At 46.2% G+C, this 23,841-nt stretch overlaps 1 protein-coding gene across 1 annotated transcript; it reads left to right on the forward strand.

Annotated features, from left to right (window-relative positions):
• The first annotated feature begins 16,856 nt into the window (after positions 1-16,856).
• DLX5 (distal-less homeobox 5) lies at positions 16,857-22,026 on the forward strand. Its single transcript, XM_083405690.1, has 3 exons — positions 16,857-17,353; positions 19,264-19,448; positions 21,124-22,026. The coding sequence occupies exons 1-3, from the start codon at positions 16,993-16,995 to the stop codon at positions 21,448-21,450; spliced, it is 873 nt and encodes a 290-aa protein (XP_083261816.1). The 5' UTR covers positions 16,857-16,992; the 3' UTR covers positions 21,451-22,026.
• Positions 22,027-23,841: the final 1,815 nt, after the last annotated feature.

Consider the following 23,841-nt stretch of genomic DNA (forward strand, 5'->3'; position numbering starts at 1 on the left):
GATGAATGGGATCTTAAGAACAAGCCTGCCAGCTTGTTCAATGAGAGAAAGTAAAATTCAGTTGATGGATTCTGTGCATATATGGATGTTTGCTTGTTAATAAAATATTTCTTCTAAATTACAACACTGAATGTGGAACATCATGTTGACTACAACAGGTGGTACCAGGAGTGAAATACTGTAGAAAGGTACTATGGGATATTTGAGACTCTGCATCCTTTATCTTACAGGAGGCAACTGAGGAATAGAAGAAAGTGAAGTTTTTTTTAGTGCTGCTCCCTTCTTGCTGTACTCAAACAACAGTGGATGTTGACTTAAATCTTAAATCTGGGGTGGGAGGGAAATGGAGGTGAAAATTCTGGTTTAAAAACAACAACAGAAGTTTGAGTAAAGCAGGGATGGAGGGACGCCGGTTTGTAAAACAACAACTGTTTTAACAAAGAGAAATTGCAGAATGGGAGCTTTTTACAAATTATCTAAAAAGACAACAAATTTATTGGTTGATAACATGATAGATAGATAGATGATAGATGATAGATAGATAGATAGATAGATAGATAGATAGATAGATAGATGATAGATAGATGATAGATAGATGATGTATGATAGATATAGATAGATATAGATAGATGATAGATAGATAGATGATAGATAGATAGATAGATAGATAGATAGATGATAGATATAGATAGATGATAGATAGATGATAGATGATAGATAGATAGATAGATAGATAGATGATAGATAGATAGATAGATAGATGATAGATGATAGATAGATAGATAGATGATAGATAGATAGATAGATAGATAGATAGATAGATGATAGATATAGATGACAGATAGATGGTAGATAGATGATAGATAGAGATAGATGATAGATAGATGATAGATAGATAGATAGATAGATAGATAGATAGATGATAGATAGACGATAGAGATAGATGATAGATGATGATGATAGATAGATAGATGATAGAGATAGATAGATAGATAGATAGATAGATGATAGATGATAGATAGATGATAGAGAGATGATGATAGATAGATAGATAGATAGATAGATAGATATAGAGAGATGATAGATGATAGATAGATAGATAGATGATTGATAGATAGATAGATAGATGATAGATAGATAGATGATAGATAGATAGATAGATGATAGATAGATAGATAGATAGATGATAGATAGATAGATGATAGATAAGGTAAAGATATGTATAACTTTATAACATGCAGAGAATAATATGTGTAGAGATATCAGAGAGAGGAGCTGAGGGAAGTCCCGGGGGGGGATAGAAGGGGGGGGGAAAGGGGAGAAGAATAATGTATGTGATTATATGGTGATTAATTTGTTACGTTGAAATTGCTTAATAAAAATATTTATATAAAAAAAACACAAGGAGAAATAGCAGAGATGGGTACAACACAGAAGCTGGCACTAACAAGCTAACACAACAGAGCCTTTTCCCAACTTCCCTTCTCAATGAACTCAAACCTTAATTTAAATAACCACATAACATGACTGAAGAACTGCACTGCAAAATTCAGAGAGTTGAGAATTTTGAAGGTTGGTGGTGTTCTGGTTCCCGCATTGTTTCAGAAAGCATGAAGTAAGGAAATTCACTTTTAATGTGAACAGGATTGACCTTCTATCCCCTCCCTACTCAGAAGTAAGGGCAATTAAGTTCAATGGGACTGAGTTCCAGAAACGTGAATGTAAGATTGCAGCTTGTTCATCTGAAGCCCATCAGGCTTTTTATTATTATTTAGGTATATATCCCACCTTTCATCACTTTTGTCATCTCCAGAGCAGATCCTGCAACTCCCAAGCTCATCTCTGGAACGTCTGCTTTCTGGAACAAGCAATCCCTTATTGTGCTCCAAGCCATTTCTCTTCCAAAGGGGTCGGCTTTCAATCAAGAAGAAATATTATTTAGGTAGGGTAGAAAGAAAGAAAGAAAGAAAGAAAGAAAGAAAGAAAGAAAGAAAGAATTTAAGTTAGTTTTGCTCCTAACCCATCTAGAATTTCAGTTAAGGATGAGTATGTAATTTGTTAGAGGCTTCTGAAAATTTTAGCCTGAACCACTAAGGAATAAAACAAGAAGGATTTTTGGACCAAAAGGAGAGAGTTAAAGACCAGGCTTTAAAATAAAATAAAATGGGGGGGGTCCCTTTCCGGGAAATGTTTTCTGCTTTCACCTTACGATCCAAACATCAGTAATGTCAAAAAGGTCCACAGTGTGGAACTCATTAAAACTAGTTCATTAACATCTGTATTTATTGAAACTGGTTTTTTAAAATCTTATTTTCCTCCTCCATAAAGAAAAAGTAGCTGAGCATTTTTCTTGTGCACAGAAAAGGTATGTTTAAAAAACACAAAATATTCAAAATGTCAATGTTATGACAACATATTTCCCAAGTTGAATTATATGGTGCCTTGAGTCATCCACTTTGCAAATGCCAAATTCTCATACAAAGTAACAACAAAGCCTGACGTTATTATTCAGGTCACAGATGTATTAAGAAACAGATGTGATTTCTTTAAAGAGTTGATCACCCATTTCTTTATTTCCTGTATAATCAAGACTCCCACAGAAAACTGACACTTCAAGGTCTTTCGTGCATTTATATCTTTAAAGAAACAAGCGTGTCTGTCGCCCTGTTAGTTGGCCCTTCTTGGAAAAACTATTGACTTTTCCATTCTTCTGCTTCTGCGTTCTGCAGGGCTTAAGAATACACCAGGTGATTCCTGCCTGCGCAACTGATTATTCTGTGTTACACAGCAGGGATGCCTCTTATCAAAGTCTGGTTGCCCTGCTCGGAAACAGGCACATGTAAGCTAGTAAACACAGCTGCAGAAGAATGTGTTGTTGTCATTTCATTTCCATGCTCCAAAAATAATACAAATGCAGAAATAGGGAGGGCTGGGGAAGATTCCCTACATGCAAAACACATTCTTATATATAGACTCTGACAAAAGCTGATATCCAGTAGTAGGCACACTCAACGTGGTTCCAATGAAATCAGTGGACTTAAGTAACTTGCATCTATTAATTTCAATGGGTTTAGTCTAAGTATGGAAATAGATGGATATCACCCAGTAAGTCCCATCTAACAGAGTTGGGGAACCTGTGGCCTTTCAGGGTTTTGTTGGACTACAACTCCCATCATCTGGAGAGTCACATATTCCCCACTTGTTTTATCAGCCAATTCAGAAGTTGAAATTGCTTTTTTTTTTTTTAATGGCTGCAATTCTATGCTGAAGTCAGTGGGGCTGACCTCTGCATAGGATTCTGCCATTGTAGCCCACACATGTCTACTCAGAAGTAGGCACTCCTGTACCTTTAATAGTTGTATAGCAGAGAGGTTCGAATCCCCACAATGGAGTGAGCTCCCGTTGCTCTGTCCCAGCTCCTGCCAACCTAGCAGTTCGAAAGCACACCACTGCAAGTAGATAAATAAGTACCACTGTGGCGGGAAGGTAAACAGTGTTTCCGTGCCAGAAGTGGTTTAGTCATACTGGCCACATGACCTGGAAAGCTGTCTGTGGACAAACACTGGCTCCCTCAGCCTGAAAGCGAGATGAGCACCGCAACCCCATAGTCGCCTTTGACTGGACTTAACTGTCCAGGGGTCCTTTACCTTTTACCTTTTTTAGCAGAGAGGATTTGCATGCCAAGCTATACCAGCTAGAATTCCCTCTTTGACACACAACTATTAATGGCTTTCTTTTGTACCTGGCCAACTTCAGATTGAGGCAAGGCAACCAGGATGAGGAGTGTACCAACTGAGTGGAGCAAATGGGATGCTGCCTGACCAACTTCAGTCAACCCCCATCTGGCTGTTTTCTTACTTATGGCAAGCCTGGAGGTGACCCTAGCTGTCAGCTTTCTTCTCCTTAGTCTTAGTGTTGCCCTTATAAAACTGAGGAAAGGGACAGAACTAGAATGAGTTAGCTGTGTCTGACATTGTCTCTGGCTCCACCTACTGTTGGGCTCCCTGCTCTCCACCCTACCTGCCCCAATGGGCATCAGCCACCACTGTACCAATCTGATTGTGGGCGGGGGGTTGCGTAATGAGAGTGGCAGCAAGCTCAGCCACTCAGATGTAGGCTTTCAGTTTGTGGTGCCAATGAGCATGCCTTCATGGAGAAGGGGTAAATGGCACCTGAGTGGCTGAGCTCACTGTCACTCTCTTTGCACTCTCTTTGTGGATGTTTAAAATTTAATGTAAAATGACTATAGCCTCAGCTTCTGGCCGCAGTACATATTGCAGTGTGCTGTTGCCAGACTCGTGTGTGTGTGTGTGTGTGTGTGTGTGTGTGTGTGTAAAAGAGAGAGAAGAGAGAGATTCTTTTTACTTAATTTCAGATTATATATCCTACCTGCTAAACAATCCCCTTGTTCTTTTGACAGCATTTGTTCCTCTATTTCATTCTGGAAGAACATCTTTCGCAACACACAGTGATTGATTTAACTGACAAATTATTCTCTGCACTATTATTTTTAAAACAAAATATGATCTATTCTCTCCTCCCCAAAAAAGGACTTGTTATAATTCATATTATTATTAATAATAATAAATAATAATAAAAATAAAGTCACTTTAAGGAGAAAAGAAATCACATTCTCAACCCAAGTCCTTTTATGAAAGCAAAGTAAACTGCAAATAAATTCTAATATGCTCTATCAAGCCTGGCAAACTCATGTAATTTATGCAAAGGCCACATCATAAAATGAGGAAGATGATTTGTCAAAATAAACCACACACACTCACACACACACACTTTAACAAATTATATAATGTAACAAAAATGTAAAAGAAAATATGGAAAGAGCTTTCTTATAATTATGATGTTACACTTCATGTTTATATTTCCTTCTATTTTGAAGACTCTGCAGCCCTACTCAGGTGCTCCAAATCCCTTACATCAAGAGTGTGGAACCATTTACAGGCTGAGGGACAAATTCCTTTCTGGGCTATCTTCTGAGGGACACACAGACAGGCCAGCGGTGGTCTTGGTCGGAGACAAATGTGAGCAGAGTAATAAATGAAAATTGTACAGTTGGATGGTTGTACACACCCCTCTGTGTCCTCTGTCCAACACAGCAAGCAAGAAGCATTGCTCAGTGATGCATCGCAGACCAAAAACATTCAAGGTGCCAAATATGGGCCGGTGAGGGCTGGGGCCTGTGGAAAATCCCAAAGGACACATTTGGTCCCAGCCCTGAGGTTCCCCCACTATGTGATGAGGAAAAGTGGGGATGAGCATACTAGCTCTCCTCCCCTGTCCCGAAAGCCCTCCATGAGTTGGAGGATAGCTTCTGAAGCAGAAAGCCCGGCCTACTCATGTAGCTTCTGTGGGTGATATAGAATCCTGGAAAATCAGGATTTGACAGTGCCTGGAGAGCTGCCATGAGTACCAAAGGCTCTGTATTGAAGGAGCTGGTCCTTCAACTCGTGGAGTGATGTAAACAAGGGGAAAGTGACATGCCAAAAGTGTTGGGGCTTGCCAGCATGCCCCACTCTCCTTTGTGTGAAGAAAAAGAACAACCAAATAAGGCTGCTGTTGTATTCATATTGAATGTTCCTTATTCTTTTCACAAGCCAGACAGGGTCTGATCATTTCTAGACACACAGAGCAACCTCCAATAGTCAAACGTAGGTCCGTAATCCTCTACAAGTTCTACTGGAATCAAAGGACTGGTTTCAGAGTAGGCATGAATAAAAATGTGCCGGTACTCTTTTAGCGAAATATTTAAGCTTCCCAGAGCCCTCATGGAGCCTTATGGTATTCTAATAATGTCTAAATACCATGTAGAAATGAGGTCAGGAAAATAAAAAGGGTGCTATGATGGAGACCGAGAAGGAAGCAGTCTGGTGGAGAACGTTAAAAAGTTCAAAACCTCTATAAGAATAAAAGAAAATTATTATAAATTAGTTTGGAGATGGTATTTAACACCAATCAGATTAAATCAAATAAAGAAGGAATATTTGGTGTTATGTTGGAGGGGATGCAAGGAAACCAGAAATTATGTTCACATGTGCTGGGGGTGTAAATATGTTCAATTTTTCTGGCAAAGGGTGATTAAGGAGATAACAGAAATCACTGGGTTAAAGCTGGCCGAAAGTCCAGAGGTAGCATTACAGTGGTACCTCGGGTTACATACGCTTCAGGTTACAGACTCCGCTAACCCAGAAATAGTACCTCGGGTTAAGAACTTTGCTTCAGGATGAGAACAGAAATCGTGCTCCGGCGGTGCGGTGGCTGCAGGAGGCCCCATTAGGTAAAGTGGTGCTTCAGGTTAAGAACAGTTTCAGGTTAAGAACGGACCTCCAGAACGAATTAAGTACTTAACCTGAGGTACCACTGTATTATTTTATGATGGGGCGGAAGGTTCGCAGGCTATGAAGGACTTGCTCACAGATTTATTGACAGCTGCACGAATTATGATAGCTAGGGAAGTGGAAGGGGCAAGCAAAATAGAAAATGGAAGAATGGTATAAAGAGGTGTGGGATATAGCTATGAATGATAAATTGACATGTGCAATTATGCTAAGACGGGGAATATGCAGGGGAAATGATTGCAATGTGATACAGAAGGTGTTTGCAGAATTTGTACTGTTAAAACAGAAAGGGGTCAAACCATCGCAAGAGGTGTTGAAATTTTGGGAGGTTCGATAGTTACAGTGGAATGGTCTCGGTGGGTGGGGTGCACATTTTTATTCTTACTTATTTTTTATTATTACTTCGTAATAAAACAATGTTCAAAACCTATCATAGTCACCATACATTTCCCGAGTTTTCCTTTGGACTGAAGTGTGCAGTGACAGGTGGTATTTCTGAGTTCCAACTTGTCACTGACATCCCAAGTGACTCCTGTGGTCCAGAGTGCTTATTATGCCCTGCTATAGCCATTCCTGGATCAAAGTAGCCTGGCCTTGGTTGTACATGCTCTGGTGACCTCCCACTTAGACTCTACATGGGGCTGCCCTTGAAGATGGACTGGAGGCTGCAATGAGTGCAGCTGCAAGGTTGGAAAAGTGGGTCAGCCTGATGCAACTATGTGTCACCAGTCCTGAAGCTCTGTACTGAATGCTAGTGAGCTACTGAGCCTAATTCAAGATGTTAGTGGTAGTACCATCTCTAGCTACTAACCAGTTACTGCTGACAGGGCCTTCTTAGTGCTGGTTCCCTGCTGGTGGAAAGCCCTCTGGAGAAATCGCCTTTTAAAATGTGTTCACCAGAGCAGGATTTGGTTTAGTTACAATGCAGAAGGGGTTAGAAAGCCAGTGGGTAAGTGTAAATCACCCGCTTCGTATATGTTAATTCGTGTTTTTGCTGGAACCCAAAGGTTATACTGTGTCTAGGGATTTTGGTTCCTACAAATACTTCTCATATGATTAAATTAGATATAAATAAGTTAATAAAAGGAATTGCCATTGATATGGAAAGGTGTGTCCTCCTTAGGCTTCATATTAAGATTAATGTACTGCCAGAAATAATAGTATTTGACTACACATTCCCTGAGCATCTTTTCAAAAGATTCGTGTGTTATTTTCAGAAGTTTATTTGGGGTAATTCTCCACCTTGTATATAATTTGAGTCCAGTGATATCTCCTGTTTGGCCTGAAGTTGTTGTATGTGTTAATCTTGATTTGGTGCAATCTTTGGTATTTGTGGGTGTTGATGTGTGGGGACTAACAGGTAAAAGGTAAAGGGACCCCTGACCATTAGGTCCAGTCGTGACCGACTCTGGGGTTGCGGCGCTCATCTTGCTTTATTGGCCAAGGAAGCCAGCGTACAGCTTCAGGGTCATGTGGCCAGCATGACTAAGCCGGTTCTGGTGAACTAGAGCAGTGCACGGAAACGCCGTTTACCTTCCCGCCGGAGTGGTACCTATTTATCTACTTGCACTTTGACATGCTTTCGAACTGCTAGGTTGGCAGGCGCAGGGACCGAGCAATGGGAGCTCACCCTGTCGTGAGGATTTGAACTGCCGACCTTCTGATTGGCAAGCCCTAGGCTCTGTGGTTTAACCCACAGCGCCACCCGTGTCCCCATGTGGTTTTTTATTTTGCTTTTGTTCAGCTTTCCCCCCTTTTGTGTGTTTTTTCTCTTTAAAAATATTGCCCTCTAACAGAATAGGAAATCCCCACAAATCAAAAGACACAAGAGGCCATCACATAGCGCACTGACTGGGAGAGTTCCTTAATTTGCACTAAGGATTTACCCCAGAACCTGATACTATCCTTTAAAAAGAGGTGGGCAGACATCAGGTTTGCAGGATCTGCGTTGGGTTCCCCCCCTACATCTCCAAGATCTACCAATTGGAGCCGAGTGTGAAGTACATAGGCTTAGAATTAGAGAATTGTGAGCCTAGAAATTTAGAAGGTCGGCGGTTTGAATCCCTGCGATGGGGTGAGCTCCCGTTGCTCAGTTCCAGCTCCTGCCCACCTAGCAGTTTGAAAGCACGTCAAAGTGCAAGTAGTTACCTTCCAGTGGGAAGGTAAACGGCATTTCCGTGCGCTGCTCTGGTTCGCCAAAAGTGGCTTAGTCATGCTGGCCACATGACCTGGAAGCTGTCTGCGGACAAACACCGGCTCCCTCATCCTATAGAGCGAGATGAGCGCCGCAACCCCAGAGTCGTCCACCTTTACCTTTACCTTACCAAAATTGAATGAAGCTCTTTGTTCTGTCACCTGGCAAACCACTGCTAAGTTTTCATCATTTCAGCAAGGTACCGTATTTTTTGCTCTATAAGACTCACTTTTTCCCTCCTAAAAAGTAAGGGGAAATGTGTGTGCGTCTTATGGAGTGAATGCAGGCTGCACAGCTATCTCAGAAGCCAGAACAGCGAGAGGGATTGCTGCTTTCACTGCACAGCAATCCCTCTTGCTGTTCTGGCTTCTGAGATTCAGAATTTTTTTTTTCTTGTTTTCCTCCTCCAAAAACTAAGTGCGTCTTGTGGTCTGGTGCGTCTTATAGAGCGAAAAATACGGTAAGTTAGTGAGAAAGGGGGAATTGTTTTTGCAATTGTTAAAACTACCAGGAGTCAGAAATCCTTGTGGATCTAGTGCAAATCACCCAGAGATCAACCAGGAGGTCCATTTCCACCTTTTCTGCCCATCCTTGTCCTAAAAGCCATAGTCTGTCACATTAGAGTGTGGAAGGCTACCAAATTCAAAAAGAAGTTCCTTCCAGGGGTGCCCATTCTTTACCAATTAAATATTGCTGAGCAAAGGGAGGGCTCCTTTAAGGGTCATTTGCCTTTTACTGTTTTTATGCTTGTCTCCACTACAGCACCTGCTTTGCCTCACTATCTCCAGCTCTCATCAGAAGCCTGTTGCTCAGGGACCAGGCTCTCCTCTCTTCCCTTTGGTTTATACCTTCACTGGCTCCTGGGGATGGGAGAGAGATTCTGCTTGAATTTTAACAAGAAATTGCCTAATTTGGGTGTCTCAAACCAATGTAAGAAATCATAGAATCATAGAATGATAGAGTTGGAAGAGACCACAAGGGCCATCGAGTCCAACCCCCTGCCAAGCAGGAAACACCATCAGAGCACTCCTGACATGTGGTTGTCAAGCCTCTGCTTGAAGACCTCCAAAGAAGGAGACTCCACCACACTCCTTGGCAGCAAATTCCACTGTCGAACAGCTCTTACTGTCAGGAAGTTCTTCCTAATGTTTAGGTGGAATCTTCTTTCTTGTAGTTTGGATCCATTGCTCCGTGTCCGCTTCTCTGGAGCAGCAGAAAACAACCTTTCTCCCTCCTCTATGTGACATCCTTTTATATATTTGAACATGGCTATCATATCACCCCTTAACCTCCTCTTCTCCAGGCTAAACATGGCCAGCTCCCTTAGCTGTTCCTCATAAGGCATCGTTTCCAGGCCTTTGACCATTATATATGATCTAATAATAATTAATAATAATAATAATAATAATTTATTTATACTCTGCCCATCTGGCTGTGTTTTCCCAGCCACTCTGGGTAGCTCCCAACATAATAATAATAACAAAGCGATAAAGCATCAAACATTAAAAACTTCCCCAAACAGGGCTGCCTTCAGATGTTTTATAAAAGTCAGATAGTTGTTTATTTCCTTGACATCTGATGGGAGGGCGTTCCACAGGGTGGGCGCCACCACTGAGAAGGCCCTCTAGGTCTGGTCGTTATTGAGCATGTGTTTCAGTTCATTTGTGGAGAGGTTAGGTGAGCAGTCACAGCCTGATTTTGCTGGCAGGGTGCTTATACATCTTCGCATTCATCATCCATTCATCCCACACTTTTCAATGCATTTCCTGCCACAGAAAGGCACTTTTGTTGCAGATTTGTTGCACTAGGGCGACAGTGTGCTTTAACTGTACATATGTAACTTTCTCAGTATCCTCTCCCTGCCTTGCCTCATTTCCCCCTCCCATTGTCTAGTTTAAATGGGACCTACCCACTTTTGGCCAGTATGTAACTTGGTCTGTTGGCATCTCTGTGCCTTGGGAGAAAATGGAGGAGTACGCCTTTGGGGGTGAAGTCAAACTGTTGGAAGGCTACAGTGCCTTGTGGCGTTTGTCATCATACTGGGTTCATAAGGAGAGGGTTAACTAATTGTAAAATGACTAACCAATGGGAACCCAAGGGGAGGAGTTAGAGTTAGAGTTAGGGTGGTTGAGAAGACAGTCTGGAGTTAGAAGAGACAGAGAGGATAAGTCTGTGGGTTATGCTAGTCTGATGTGAGAGAGTGAGAGAATTTGTTAAGAGGAGTCAGTCAAACAGTTGAGATAATCAGTCAGAAGGTGTTAGGAAGGTATAGGCCGGTAAAGAAACTAAAGTTAAGATACTGACATGAATATTATCTGAGAAACCATAAACTTGTTAATGTTTATAAACTAAACTTGTTTATTTGGTTCACTTTTAACAACTGTCTGGACTCAGTGTTATACCTGAGAGTAACAGGTTGGTGGCAGTGAGGAAGCGAGCACAGTGGTGGCACAGGGATCAATAGACAGTTAAACGTCCAGGGACCCTGTGTGATTGCCACATGCCTGCTGTGGCTATAGAGACTGATACAGTAGAGACATGTTTTGTGGCAGCAGTTTCTTCTCTCTAACCTCTCCCAGCAGTCACTCCTCCTCTGGTTGCTGATATGGATCCTGTCTCCAAGCACTGTGGTCATCTGCAAGGGATTCCCACATGACAGGGTTGATGCTGCCAGCCTTAACGTCACGGTTACAGACATCTTTGACATGCAGAGTTGGTCTGCCAAAAGGATGGGTGCCAGAAAAGTGCCATGTCCAGTCGTCCCGGTGAGTGCCGTTGCCATAGGAGCCAACTCTGAGGGGACGAGGTCCCTTTGGCCTCCCCCCAATAAAATATTTGAGGGGCCCAGGGCTTCACAAAGTTGATGGGCATTGTCATTCAAATAGGGTGAATGTGCCATGTCATGTGATAATGTGGGGTGGAGCTTACCTACTCCCCCCCCCATATTTTAATCAAGCTGACACCCAGTGCTGGATTTACGTATAAGCTAAACAAGCTATAGCTTAGGGCCCCACTTTCTTAGGGGTCCCCCCAAAAAAAAATAAAGGGGGAAAACTGGGTGTACATTTCCAAAATATAAGATAAAAAACAAAATAAAACCTACATACAGTTAGAGCTTAATAATTATTTCACTATTAATATACTTCTTTATTGTATTTCACTATTAATATACTAGATGGGACGCGGGTGGCACTGTGGGTTAAACCACAGAGCCTAGGTCTTGCCGATCAGAAAGTCGGCAGTTCGAATCCCCATGACGGGGTGAGCTCCCGTTGCTCGGTCCCTGCTCCTGCCAACCTAGCAGTTCAAAAGCACCTCAAAGTGCAAGTAGATAAATAGGTACCGCTCTGGCGGGAAGGTAAACGGCGTTTCCGTGTGCTGCTCTGGTTCTCCAGAAGCGGCTTCGTCATGCTGGCCACATGACCTGGAAGCTGTACACCGGCTCCCTCAGCCAATAAAGTGAGATGAGCGCCGCAACCCCAGAGTCGGTCACGACTGGACCTAATGGTCAGGGGTCCCTTTACCTTTACATTTATTAATATACTTCTTCTTAATTGTATTTCAGTTCAACAATTACTTTGATAAAATACATATTTTGTTATGTGCAAATGGCTTTAGATACCTATTTGGTCCATAAATTACCATATAGCACATATTCAACAAAAAAAACAGCGATAATTTGTTGTTGACAAAGACAGCTGGACATATAAAGGACCCCATTACCTTCAGTAGCTTAGGGCCTCATCAGACCTAAATCCGGCCCTGCTGGCACCCCTGATGTTGCTTCTGTAACCAAAATGCCACCACCCACCCACAACTGCGGGCAGACAGCAGCAGCCTTGGAAATGCCCATGGTTTGCAGGTGTGTGTGTGTGTGTGTGTGTGAAGAATGAGCAGGCTCAGAGACTACACAAAGCTGACTGACTGACTGGTGGGGGTGGGTGAGAGCTGGGGGGAGGCAGCTGCACAGAGAAGGGTCATAATGGAGTGGCTGAAACCTCACTCCACGTTACAGCATCTTCTCTGATGTCCCATATATTATTGTTGTTGCTCCTGGGAGTTGATGGTTTGCGTCCTGCCTTTCTAGGGAAGAAGAGAAGCTGAAGCGGCCTTTCCTATGGCTCTGCTGGTCCATGCAATTGCGCGAGGTTCTGTTTAACCTGACCAGGCCGTCACCGGGTCCTGCGGATCCGACCTGCAACACTTGTGCGCAGAGCACGGCTGCGAGGGTCTCCTTGGGCTACTTTAAACCTGCTCCCGGATTGAGTCCCCAACTTCCGGCCCCTTCTCCAGACTCCTTCGCGGAGCAGCGCGCCTCTGAGCCACAAGATGGCACTCCTAGTAAAGACTTCAGCCGCTCCTCGCTGCCTTTGGTGATGCTGGAAATCTGAAGTTCTCCAAAAAAAAGAAGACCAAGGAAAAGAATGACTCCCATTCTTCCTACGTGTCATGCCGCTGGGATGGCAACGAGGTTCCTTCCTGCCCCGCGCGGCATCCTTATTTGTAGCAAGGAGAGGCGGCTGCTGCAAGAAACTCCAAACTCAGCAGAACACGAGGTTGAGGTTGGGGTTGAGCTGAAGGCTTTTTCCAACCCGAGTGCCGCCGCCACAGGCTCCTGCCGTGACCACTTCAGCCAGCCAGCCGACCGCCCCCACCCCCCACCTCCCTGGTCCCGGATCCCCGAGCCCTAAACAATGAGCAGATTGTGCACGGACCAAACCGGCTCCGGCTTTCTTGCTGAACGCTCCCTGGACTCTCCGCTCCGGATGTGCCAAATATAAACCAGCGAAGGAGAGAGTCCAGAAATCGGGTGGGGAGGATGGAGAGAGACTGGGACAGGGATGGGTGGCTTACACGTGTCAAAGCAAGCATCTCATCATCATCGCTTGATGGGCTCCCCGCTTTCATTCAATCTAAAAACCAAATTAAACTTCTAATCCTTACACAGGAATCCCCGTCCAAGTAATTTATGGCAAATGACTACACTTAATCCGGAGTAGCTCCTAATGAAACTCCCAGACCGTGCTCCTTCTCGTCGAAAATTCAGCTCCACCGAGTTCAACGGGGTTTACTTTCCAAGAAAGTGTGTGCAGGATTGCAGCCTACTTCTACGGCGTAACCAAAGCACCACGCTATTCTGAATCGGTACACGATTCAATACAATGTTTTGCGTGGAAGGAAGTCCTCTTTTATCAATTGGGGTTTACTGCTCCAGTAAGGTTACAGGTTTAATCTGAAATTGATTTGGGACTGGCATGCTAAAACCATAAATCGGTGGGGCTTATCTCCAAGCAGATGTGTCTGAAGGTGGGGTGCATTGAAACGATCGACAGGACCGAAGCTCCAGTCCTTGGGAGTGAAGTAGCCAGAGATGCTGTGCTTTGAATCGATTGGATTAAACGAGGCACATCTTGCAAAGACGGCGAACGCAGCAGACGCCCTATAGCTCGGGTAGAACAGTAACTTTTCCCAGGTCTACGTAGGCTGTTATCTCGCACTATGTATTTAATGCACGTCCAATCCCACCTCAATGATCCTGGGAATTGTAGTTTGTTAAGGGTCCTGGGAACTGTAGGTTCTTGGGGTGGGTGTCTCTTCAATCTGTCTCTTGTCTCAGCCTTCCCTTGGCAGCTGTGTCTTGCAGGCCTCTTCAAATACACGTCACTTGAAGAGGTGACAGGAATGGCGGAAGCTGGAGTCTAGCTAGGGGCCTCCTCGGCCTTGATTTATGGCCTTGGCGATTTCCCTGACCCTTCTCCTGCCTACACGCACCCTTTCAAAAGACCATCGTTCCCACTCAAGTGGGCATTTTCATACAACACCGTCGCCACCAAACCAGTCGTGAATGGACCCCGCTTCCACCCATCTCTCTGTGTGTGTGTTATTAAAAAAAAAGTTATTTGCCATTGATTTGGGTAAAGTGATTCCTATAATTAAACTGTAAGGGATTTGCTTAATGTGATTTTATAAGAGCTGCGGCCATTTCCAAAGCAAACAGACACGCTGGAAGCCAACACACTCACACACACACGGTAGAGTCGCAAGAGTTACCCAGCTGGCTACGAGATCTTGAGTGAGCAAACAGTCTAAATCTGGAGGGTAAACAGCCTGGAGGAAAAGCGACAACTCCAGGCCACTGAAAAACAGCCTTGGATTTGTCTGCCTGCCTGATGCCTAGTGAAAAAAAAGAAAAACCCTCATCCCTTCCTACCTTCCTCCCTCCTGTCTCCCACCCCTCCGCAAGAGACTCTGAAAGGTTATTTCTGGGGGGAAGAGATGCTCCTTGGGTTTGTCCCCTCCAGAGATGAGAAACCCGGGGAGAAGCATGATGCGGCCCTCCAGACCTCACCATCCGGCCCTGGGACTCAGCCACACTGGATCTGCTCCGCACCCTACCTGGCTGGCCTATGTCCTTATATTATGACGATCCCTCTAGCTAGCCTAGATGGCAGGTGGAGAGTGCTGCGTGTTTGGCCACGCCCACCTTGGCCACACTGGAATCCGGCCCCCCAAAGGGTTGCCCAGGAGGGAATGTGGCCCTCCAAGCCGAACAAATGGCCTGAGCGTGCCATCCCTGTCCTAAACGAATGAATGAGACTATGAACATGAATTGGAGGTGGGGGATCCTGAGGCCCTCCAGATGTTGATGGACTCGAACTCCTGTCGTCCCTGACCATTGGCCGTGCTGGTTGGGGCTGATGGGAGTTGGAGTCCAACGACGTTTGGAAGGTCACAATTTCCCCATCACTGGGTTTAACAAGTATTCTTCAAAGATACATCCAGCCCTGCTGGAATATTCAGTTCACCGTGTGGTGTACCTGAGGCAGTAAAAAAGTATGAATCTGAGGGGGTGGGCTGGGGGAGAAAATGAATACTGGGATAATTAGCCCGAAGTCCCGGTTCAACATATTTCTCAACTGAACATTCCCACTGAATGCGCAGGCGCGCGCACACAGGTTTCCTGGGCGACACACCTCTTGGTTCAGCAGTCTTGCTCAAACCATAGCGAAAGGATGGTTATGTTGTGGGTCGTCTTGTGCATTTCACTTGTTGGAAGAGGGTTGAGAAGGTCCTGAATGGTTTCCTTCCTCTCCCGGTATTCGATTACTGTGTCAAAGTGGGTGATTCAAGGACTGTAGGGGGGTATTTCATATATGCGTCGCTTTTAGCCACTTCCCCACAGGCCCCATGCTGTTATCAGTTGGCCTGCCACACTTTTTCCCAACACTGTAAGCTATTCGGGGCTTGTATATTCGGAGGAGGGATCCCGAAGTACATTACATCGCATATTGCTAGGTTCCATGCGTGCTTCCTTCAGAAATAAGTCCCACCTAAGTAAATGGTGCTTACTTCCAAGACAACGCGCATGTTGAATTCTAAGGCACAGACTAGTATAGCAGAGCATTGTGTTCAGAACACGGTCTCCATCTAGCCTAGATTTTATTTCAGAAGTTTCCTTGTATTTACGAAGATCGCTCCGGATTAAGGAGTGGAAATCCGGAGCACTCGTCCCAAAGACTCCAGTGGGGTCTGAATCCCCAGTATGTTGTCATGATTATTTGTCACTAACTATCCTCTGTTGAGCATTTGTAGGCTACAGAGCTCCTTGATCTGGAAGAGATCTGCCAGGTTTCTTATCCCCATTTTGCAGACGGGAAAACTGAGGGACAGGTTCAAAAGCTTTCACCAGTGTTATCCATGGCTGAGTACAAACCCGGATTCAGCCCTATTTGCATTCTACAGCCATTATATCCTGGCACATGCGTTATTGAAAAGCTGCAACCTTCCTATTTAACGATTGCCCATAAATCCCCTGATCAGGGAACGCTGGTTGTCTGAGAAGTTTGGGACTTTCCTAGAACATCCAACATCTTTCCACCCCTGGACTAAGCCCCCTTTTGTCAGCCTTCCTCTGTATCTGCATCTTGAAACACGAGTGTCACGCGTTCACACATATAGACGCTCGATGCACCACCGTTTTCCTATTGCACAAACTTCGACGGTTCTTTTCTTTTTCCCTAACGCCCAAAATTCCCATCCTTGCTGGCTAGCAGAAGAGAACCCCGAGATAATGGTGCTGCTCGTATTGCTTTTTTTTTTTTTTAAGGAGCTTGAATGGAACTTAAAAAAAAGGGAAAGAATGAAAAAAGCAGAGCGCTTTGTTGTGCTAAACTAGTTGGACGAGTTAGGGTGTCGCTGCTGCTCCGGAGTGCTCTGGCCAATGGAACCCAATCCACCCCGCTGTGCGTAAGAGCGCAATTAAGGATTTAACCAAGCCTCTCCGCTCCCTGCGAGCAGTCTGCCAGAGCCAGAGCCAGCCCCAGAGAGCTCCCAGCCGCCGCCGCCGCCTCCTCCGCCTCCTCCCTCGGTCCCTCCCCCCCGCCATGGCTGCCTAGAAGACCCAGCCGCCCGCCCGCCCGCCTGCTTGCTGCCTCGCCAACTACTATGACCGGAGTGTTTGACAGAAGAGTGCCAGCCATCCGATCCGGAGACTTCCAAGGTCCTTTTCAGACGGCTGCAGCCACCATGCACGGGCACCCGCCGCAGGAGTCGCCCACTTTGCCCGAGTCGTCCGCCACGGACCCCGACTATTACAATTCCCCCGGAGGAGCCCCGCACGGCTATTGCTCGCCTTCGTCGGCTTCCTACGGCAAAGCGCTCCATCCTTACCAGTACCAGTACCAGGGCATGAACGGAACCGCCGCCAGCTACCCAGCCAAAGCCTATGCAGACTACAGCTACGCCAGCCCTTACCACCAGTACGGCGGCGCGTATAACCGGGCGCAGAGCGCAGCCAGCCAGCCAGGTGAGAGGCGCCGACCGGGAGAGGGCTGGAGGCGGGGGCGGGTGGCTAGGAAGATGCCCGAGGAGGGGTTTCCTCCTCGCGATCTGGGAGTCACCCAGGACCCTTCTGGTGACGGGGACAGTTTGACCCCCAGCCCACCCGATTCCCCCCCCCCCCAATCTGGGCTGGGGGGCGACGAAGGAGGTTCACAGCCTCTCCTTCGTGCCAAAAAATTATGCCTCGTCCCAGGTTGAAAAGCCAGGGAGAGGCGGAAAGAGAAACCATTCAATCTGGATTCTTTGTTGTCTCCAACTCCGGACTGGGAGGCAATACATTGAGGGGAATGGGAACAGGGGCTCCGACATTGAGTGTGTGTGTGTGTGTCCCTTCCCAGCAATAGAAAGCCACGGTAAGTAGCTGTGGCGGGGAGGGGGTAGGTACTGGCAAGATTTCTACCCTCCCGCACACAAGTTTTTATTGCAAAGGACAGGACGACGTCGGCGGCACCCCGCCGTCCTTATGCGAAGACAGGCCGAGGTGGTTTTTTTGGGGGGGGACACACAGCAGACGTGTGGGGAGAGGGAAGGGGAAGGATCTGATCTCGTGCCTTCTTTCTTTCTCCCCACCCCCTCCCCCACCAAAACAGCCCTCGCCCGAAGAGTCTTGCTAATATTAGCTTCCAAAATGGAATGAGGGATTAATCCCACACACGGAGACGCGCGGTTAAACTGTTTCCGTGTGGGTTCCGCAAGAAGCAAACTCAGGGAAATCCAGGGCTAGGCAGGAACAGCTCAAATCCTCGTCTCTCCTCCATGCCCCCCCCTTCATTTAAAAAACAAAACAAAAACACCGTTGTGGAACAGGCTTATCCAATGCGATCCCGGAACAATTTCAGCTGAATGCACGAAGCCTCTCAATTTCATGTTTTGCTGTGTTTCAAACTCTCTAATTTTTCAGACTATATATATATATATAGTCTGAATATATATGAATGAGAAATATTTTGTGCTTCCACCCCCTCGCCCTATTGCCTCTCCTACTTGCGCGCGAGTGTACATTTCTTGAGATATGTTGTTTGTTGCTCCCATCAAAGGCGAGGGGAAATGCCAGTGGCGCGTTAAGTATTTGTAAAAGGAACCAGACGCATCTGTGCCGCTTCTCTCTCTCGCTCTCTCCCACCAACCCCCGATCGGCGGCGAGATTATTCTGAATAATCGGCTCTCTGTCTGGGCCGGATTTGGCTACTTTCGGCTGAAACGGAGGAGAACCGTTTTCTTGTGGCGATGCGGCCTTTGAACTCCCTAGACCTCAAAATTGCGTGTCCCTAGTCTGCAGAGCTTGGGCTGGGCTGAATTCATGAGGCTTCCATTCAAATGGAGAGAGGAAGAGGGAGACTGTCTGCTTGTTTCCATGCATGAAAAATCAATAGACACTGGATTGTGACCTAAAAACGCCCGGGAACTTTGCTGCTTGTTAGGTTTTTTAATTACGGGAAGACAAAATGGTAAAATCTAACCTGGGTCCATTCCTCTCTCTTTTACGAAACCCGATGAGCCAAATACCTCACGGGGAAATAAAATATGAAATAATATTTCGGTGGAAACCTGGGTGCTGTTTATATCCTCTCTCAAATTCACTCACTCCCAAATACATAGAAGCACTCCAAACAATCTTCCCTTTGCAAGAAATAGTCACGACGGCTGTTTTTACCATGTCAGTTTCCTTCTCCCCCCCCCCCCGCCCTCCCACGTCCCAATTTTCCAGGGGTCTCTCGCGCTTGTTTGTCAACTTCGCGGCCGCCACGTCGGGGTCAGGGCTGCGATCCTGGCCTGTCCACCTAGGTGCGGGCTCCTTCCAGTATTCTGCCGCTGGCGTCCTCTGCCCCAGTTCTAAGCTTCCTTTCTGATTTCCTCCCCGCTCCGATTGTTTAGAAAAAGAGGTGGCTGAGCCGGAGGTGAGGATGGTGAACGGCAAACCAAAGAAAGTGCGCAAACCAAGGACTATTTACTCCAGTTTTCAGCTGGCGGCCTTGCAGAGGAGGTTCCAGAAAACCCAGTACTTAGCCCTGCCGGAAAGAGCCGAGCTGGCCGCGTCTTTAGGCCTGACGCAGACACAGGTAAGGCCAGGTGGGAAGGAACGGCGACCCTGAACATAAAAAAACCCTATCCAGATCCTTCGCAATAATTCCTACTTGAGCGTGACCCACCCGTTCCCTGGACATAAATACTATGTAATTTTTTCCCCAAGAATTTCTGCTGGAAGGGTCGAAAGTATGTTTCTGAGGGGCCTTATTTCCCTGGTCATGTATATAGAATGTATAGATATACACACTCAAATTCGGGTTATTTCTCCTTTTGTACCTTGGGGTAAGGCCAAGAGGGCGCACCGCGCAGGAGTTTTTTGCTGCTGCTCCCTTCCCTTGTTGCTCTGCGGTGCCTTTCTCTCCAGCTCTCTCCCCAAATCTTGCTTGCAAGATTGCAGTGGCCTTTAACTTCCACGCAAGCATTTGCTTACTTTTTAGAAAAGTTAATGAGATTGAATCCGATGGGGCCGGGTTGGGCGGGTTGGTGTGGCGGGGTCAGTTGTTTTGGTGAGGATCGGGGGTGAGAGAGCTTCAAGTGCGCACCAGCACCGCGGATTGCGAAAGCTTGCGGCAGAGAAGACCGTGAGCCTGACTTCCATCTCGCCCTGTTGACGCGCAGTATTTTTGTTTTGTGTCTCTTTTAACTGTAGCTGGAGGCTTTCGCTCTCTCTCTCTCTCTCTCTCGATCTTGTCGCACAAAGATTGGAGCGGAGGGGGATGGGGGGGGGAGAAACCGCACGTGGGTGGATCTCCTGCGTTAGGAGCTTGCAAAGTGCAGCTGGACCCGGGAGGGGCTGCTTGTCAGACCATTTCGGTGCAAAGGGGGGAAAGAGTCTTTTGTGCGAAAGCAGGTTATCTCGGGATTGGGCTGGTATTTTTTGCGCTGGGGCGGGTGTGGGGAGGCTGCTGCGTTGGGAACACAAAACCGACTGCAGCGAGAACAAAAGCACTCGTGCGCGCACTCACCCACTGAGTAATGTAGGAGTTAGGATCTGCTGCTGGTCCTTGGCAGACCATAATCAAGACAGCCATCGTGTCCTCGAGGCTCCCCGCCCCGCTTTAGCCTTTGTTCCTTTTGCTTGCCTTTAATTGAGAATAATATTAATTTTTTAAAAAAGAAATCCCTTAGGCAGCTGCCGCGGGGGGGGGGGGGGAGAGGCAGGCCTGGTGTCCCAAAAATCAGAGGCCAAAGAGTGTCTGGGTTTTAGCATCCTCAGAGTCCAGATCCTGCTTTTCTGATGGCCCGAGAGAGGCCCGATCTAGCACGTGAGCGCATGATGATCCCTACTGTAAAGATCCCTACTGTAAATATTAAAGTAGATGGGGCAACTAGACTCTGGGATCTTCCTTGATTCCATTGCTGGCGGCTCCCCTCTAGGATCGCCTTGCAAGTGCCATTTGAATCCTCGGGGCCTGTTTCACCGTCCCTGCCGTTTCCATGGAAATCGTTTCCTTGGGAGTCCAACGCATAGCAGCCCCCCGGACTGACCTGCGCGCACAGGGCATGTATAGATTTAGAGTGAGACCTTGTGCTTCTGAAGCAAAAACGAGAATGAAATCAAGGCGTCCAAATAAACGTCCGTGGGTTGTTGTTTTTTAAAAAGGGTTTATTTCCTAATTTCTTGTCACCCATTTACTTATTTTCTTTCCCTCTTTTTCTTTCTTCCCTTCACTTCCCTCTTCTTTCCCACCCTCCCTCTTCCTTCAGGTGAAAATCTGGTTTCAGAACAAAAGATCGAAGATCAAAAAGATCATGAAGAATGGCGAGATGCCCCCGGAGCACAGCCCTAGCGCCAGCGACCCCATGGCTTGCAACTCCCCGCAGTCTCCCGCCGTGTGGGAACCGCAGGGCAGCGCCAGGTCTCTGAGCCACCATCCCCACGCCCACGGGGCCAACTCCAACCCGTCGCCCGCCGCCACTTACCTGGAGAACTCCTCGTCCTGGTATTCCAGCGGTAACGCTCTCAGTGGTCACCTGCAGCCCCACGGCTCTCTACAGCACCCCTTAGCTCTGGCTTCTGGGACAATCTACTAGAATAGGATTCTTTTTTAAAAACAAAAAACAAAAAAACCCTCTTTCCTCGTTTTAAAACTCTTTACCTTTTTTTTGGACACTTGGCGTTTTGTTGATAAAAGGAAAAAATGCATATGGTTGACTCTCTTTTTTTGTTTTGTTTTTTGTTTCGGGTTTTCCTTTTTTTTTCAGGGAAAGGGGGAAAAAAACACTATACAGGATGAAATGTGTACAGCTCCTGCATGTAACTTATTGCATTTCAAAGGAAATTTTCTCCCGCCCTCTTTTTGATTTTTATTTTTTAACCAAAAAAAAAAAAAGAGAGACACGGACGGACTTTGGGGTTGTTTTTTGGGGAGGGGGAGGGGGAAATGAATGGTGGCTTATTTTTTACTTCATCAACTGTGGACACTTTCAAAGGTGCCTTGAGAAATCTGATGACCTCAACCTTTTCCCCCCAGAGACTTTCATTTTCCCCTCCCAACAATGTCATTTTAACCCTGTACATAAGTGTAGATAGAAGGAATTAAACTGTATATTCTGAATAAATAAAATTATTTCCACCATGAGAACAGGAGAAGAGAAAGAGGAAAAATATGACGCGTTTCCCCTCTCTCCGTTTGTCGAAAGGGACTAGCTGGGGGGGGGGGGCAGGTTGTGTGTTATCTCAGACTCCTTGCTCCATCTTTTAGATTCATTTTCTTTGTGGGGAGGGGAGAAGATTGCCCCGTATGGCCCGATCCTCGGCTCACCAATTTACCTGTAAGGCTGGGTAGTCGTTTAACATGCTGGACTGGGCTTATAGAACCCGGCACGTACAAAATAACTCCCCCCTATAACATCCCTATTTTAAAGCCTCCATCATAACCTCCCCCTCCCCCACCCCAGCTATACAAAAAGCGACTAACCCTCGAACGAAAATGATCTGGAGATGAAAAGAAGCGCTGGGAAGTGGCGGGGGGGGGGTTGCAAATCGCTCTGTGTGCTTCTCTCTACTATAAAAGCAATTATCTGGGAGAAAGCCAGCATCCCATCGTCTAATTATACAAATTACATTTGCTTTTTTTTTTTTTAAGCTGCTAAACAGGGCAGAAGACTAAAATGTGGACCATCCCCTCCCATCTCGATTCCTTCTCTCTTTTTCCCCGGGTTGGGAACACAAAGGCGATCTGCAAAACGGGGCCTGGGTGGTTGTTAGCCGAGGAGCCCTTTCAAAGGCGAAGGCGAAGGCGATCATTATCTTTTCCTTCGCTCCTGACGTCCTCCTCCTCTTCGCCGAAACTCCGCACCCTCCTCCAACCCAATCCCGAAATTAAATTCCGGGCGAGCCACCCGAGGGCGACCGGAGAATGGGGAGGGAAAGGAAGAGGGACCCCGTGTGGCCATCCACACGTGGCATCTCAGCCCTCTGTGTCCCCGCGTTGCAGGATGGAAGCAAAATGCTCGAAGGAAGAGAGACTAGATACCGGATAGCTGGCTTCTCTCCCCAACCCCCGTACGGACTGGAAAACAAAACGAACCCCCTGTTTCCCCATCCAAAAATTATTTTGTCTTTCCGGATCTCCGCTTGGCCCAGGAGCAAATTGAGAAAAGGGTTCAGAGCAGGCTTGGAAAAAGCACCTTTGGGTTTTTAAAATTATTTAAAAATGCATTGGGAACCCTGACCCCGTCTGTAAGTAGGAAGTAATACTTCAGGAGATACAGCAGCGAAGAATAACAGTTGGGTTGTATATTTTTTTAATGTTGTTGTTGTTAAAAAAGAAAGAGGGTTAGAACTTAAAAAAACACCAAAACACCACCATAAAAATTACATCCTGTCATCTGCTGATTTCAGTAAGAGATGTTCCAGGGTTTGGAGACAAAAACCTGAAAAGGCACGCTTTGTAGCCTCGGGCGAATTTACCTGTCTCTGGTAGTCTCTGCCTTTCGCTCCCATCCCCCACCTTTCTTTCTCCTCTTTCGGTTTTGGTCTCCCCTTCTAATTTAATTTGGAGACAGAGAAAGAGAGAGAGAGAGCTACGCCGGGCTTTTTTGGAGGGGGGGGGCAGTAATAGGTTTGGTGGAACATTATCTTGTGCACATATATATTAGAATAAGATATTTGTTCGTTTGGAACGCGCGCGACTCGGTGTGTGTGCGCGTGTAAACGGAGCTCCAAGTCACACGCGCCCTGCCCCATTGTTCTCCCCCCCTCAGCGGCCGAACCTTTCCTTTCTTGATGGGGGGGGGGAGGGGAGAGAAGAAGAGAGCTTGTTCCAGATCGCCCTCCCCTCCCCCATAAAAAGATCTCTTTCAATATGCACTCACGCACTCTTCTTGCAGTGCTTTATTTTAGCAGAACAGGTATATATATATACATCTCCTGCACCGTTTGATCTGTTCAGCATTCAGTGGGATTTCCCTGTTTCTACT

Source organism: Podarcis tiliguerta (assembly GCF_965153285.1).
Source record: "Podarcis tiliguerta genome assembly, chromosome: 12".
Lineage (NCBI taxonomy): Eukaryota > Metazoa > Chordata > Lepidosauria > Squamata > Lacertidae > Podarcis > Podarcis tiliguerta.

Coding starts and splice junctions, on each gene's coding strand:
- DLX5 (XM_083405690.1), top strand. CDS start 16,993: ATGACCGGAGTGTTTGACAGAAGAGTGCCAGCCATCCGATCCGGAGAC. Junction 17,354..19,263: donor GAGCGCAGCCAGCCAGCCAG/GTGAGAGGCGCC, acceptor CCGATTGTTTAG/AAAAAGAGGTGGCTGAGCCG. Junction 19,449..21,123: donor TAGGCCTGACGCAGACACAG/GTAAGGCCAGGT, acceptor CTCTTCCTTCAG/GTGAAAATCTGGTTTCAGAA.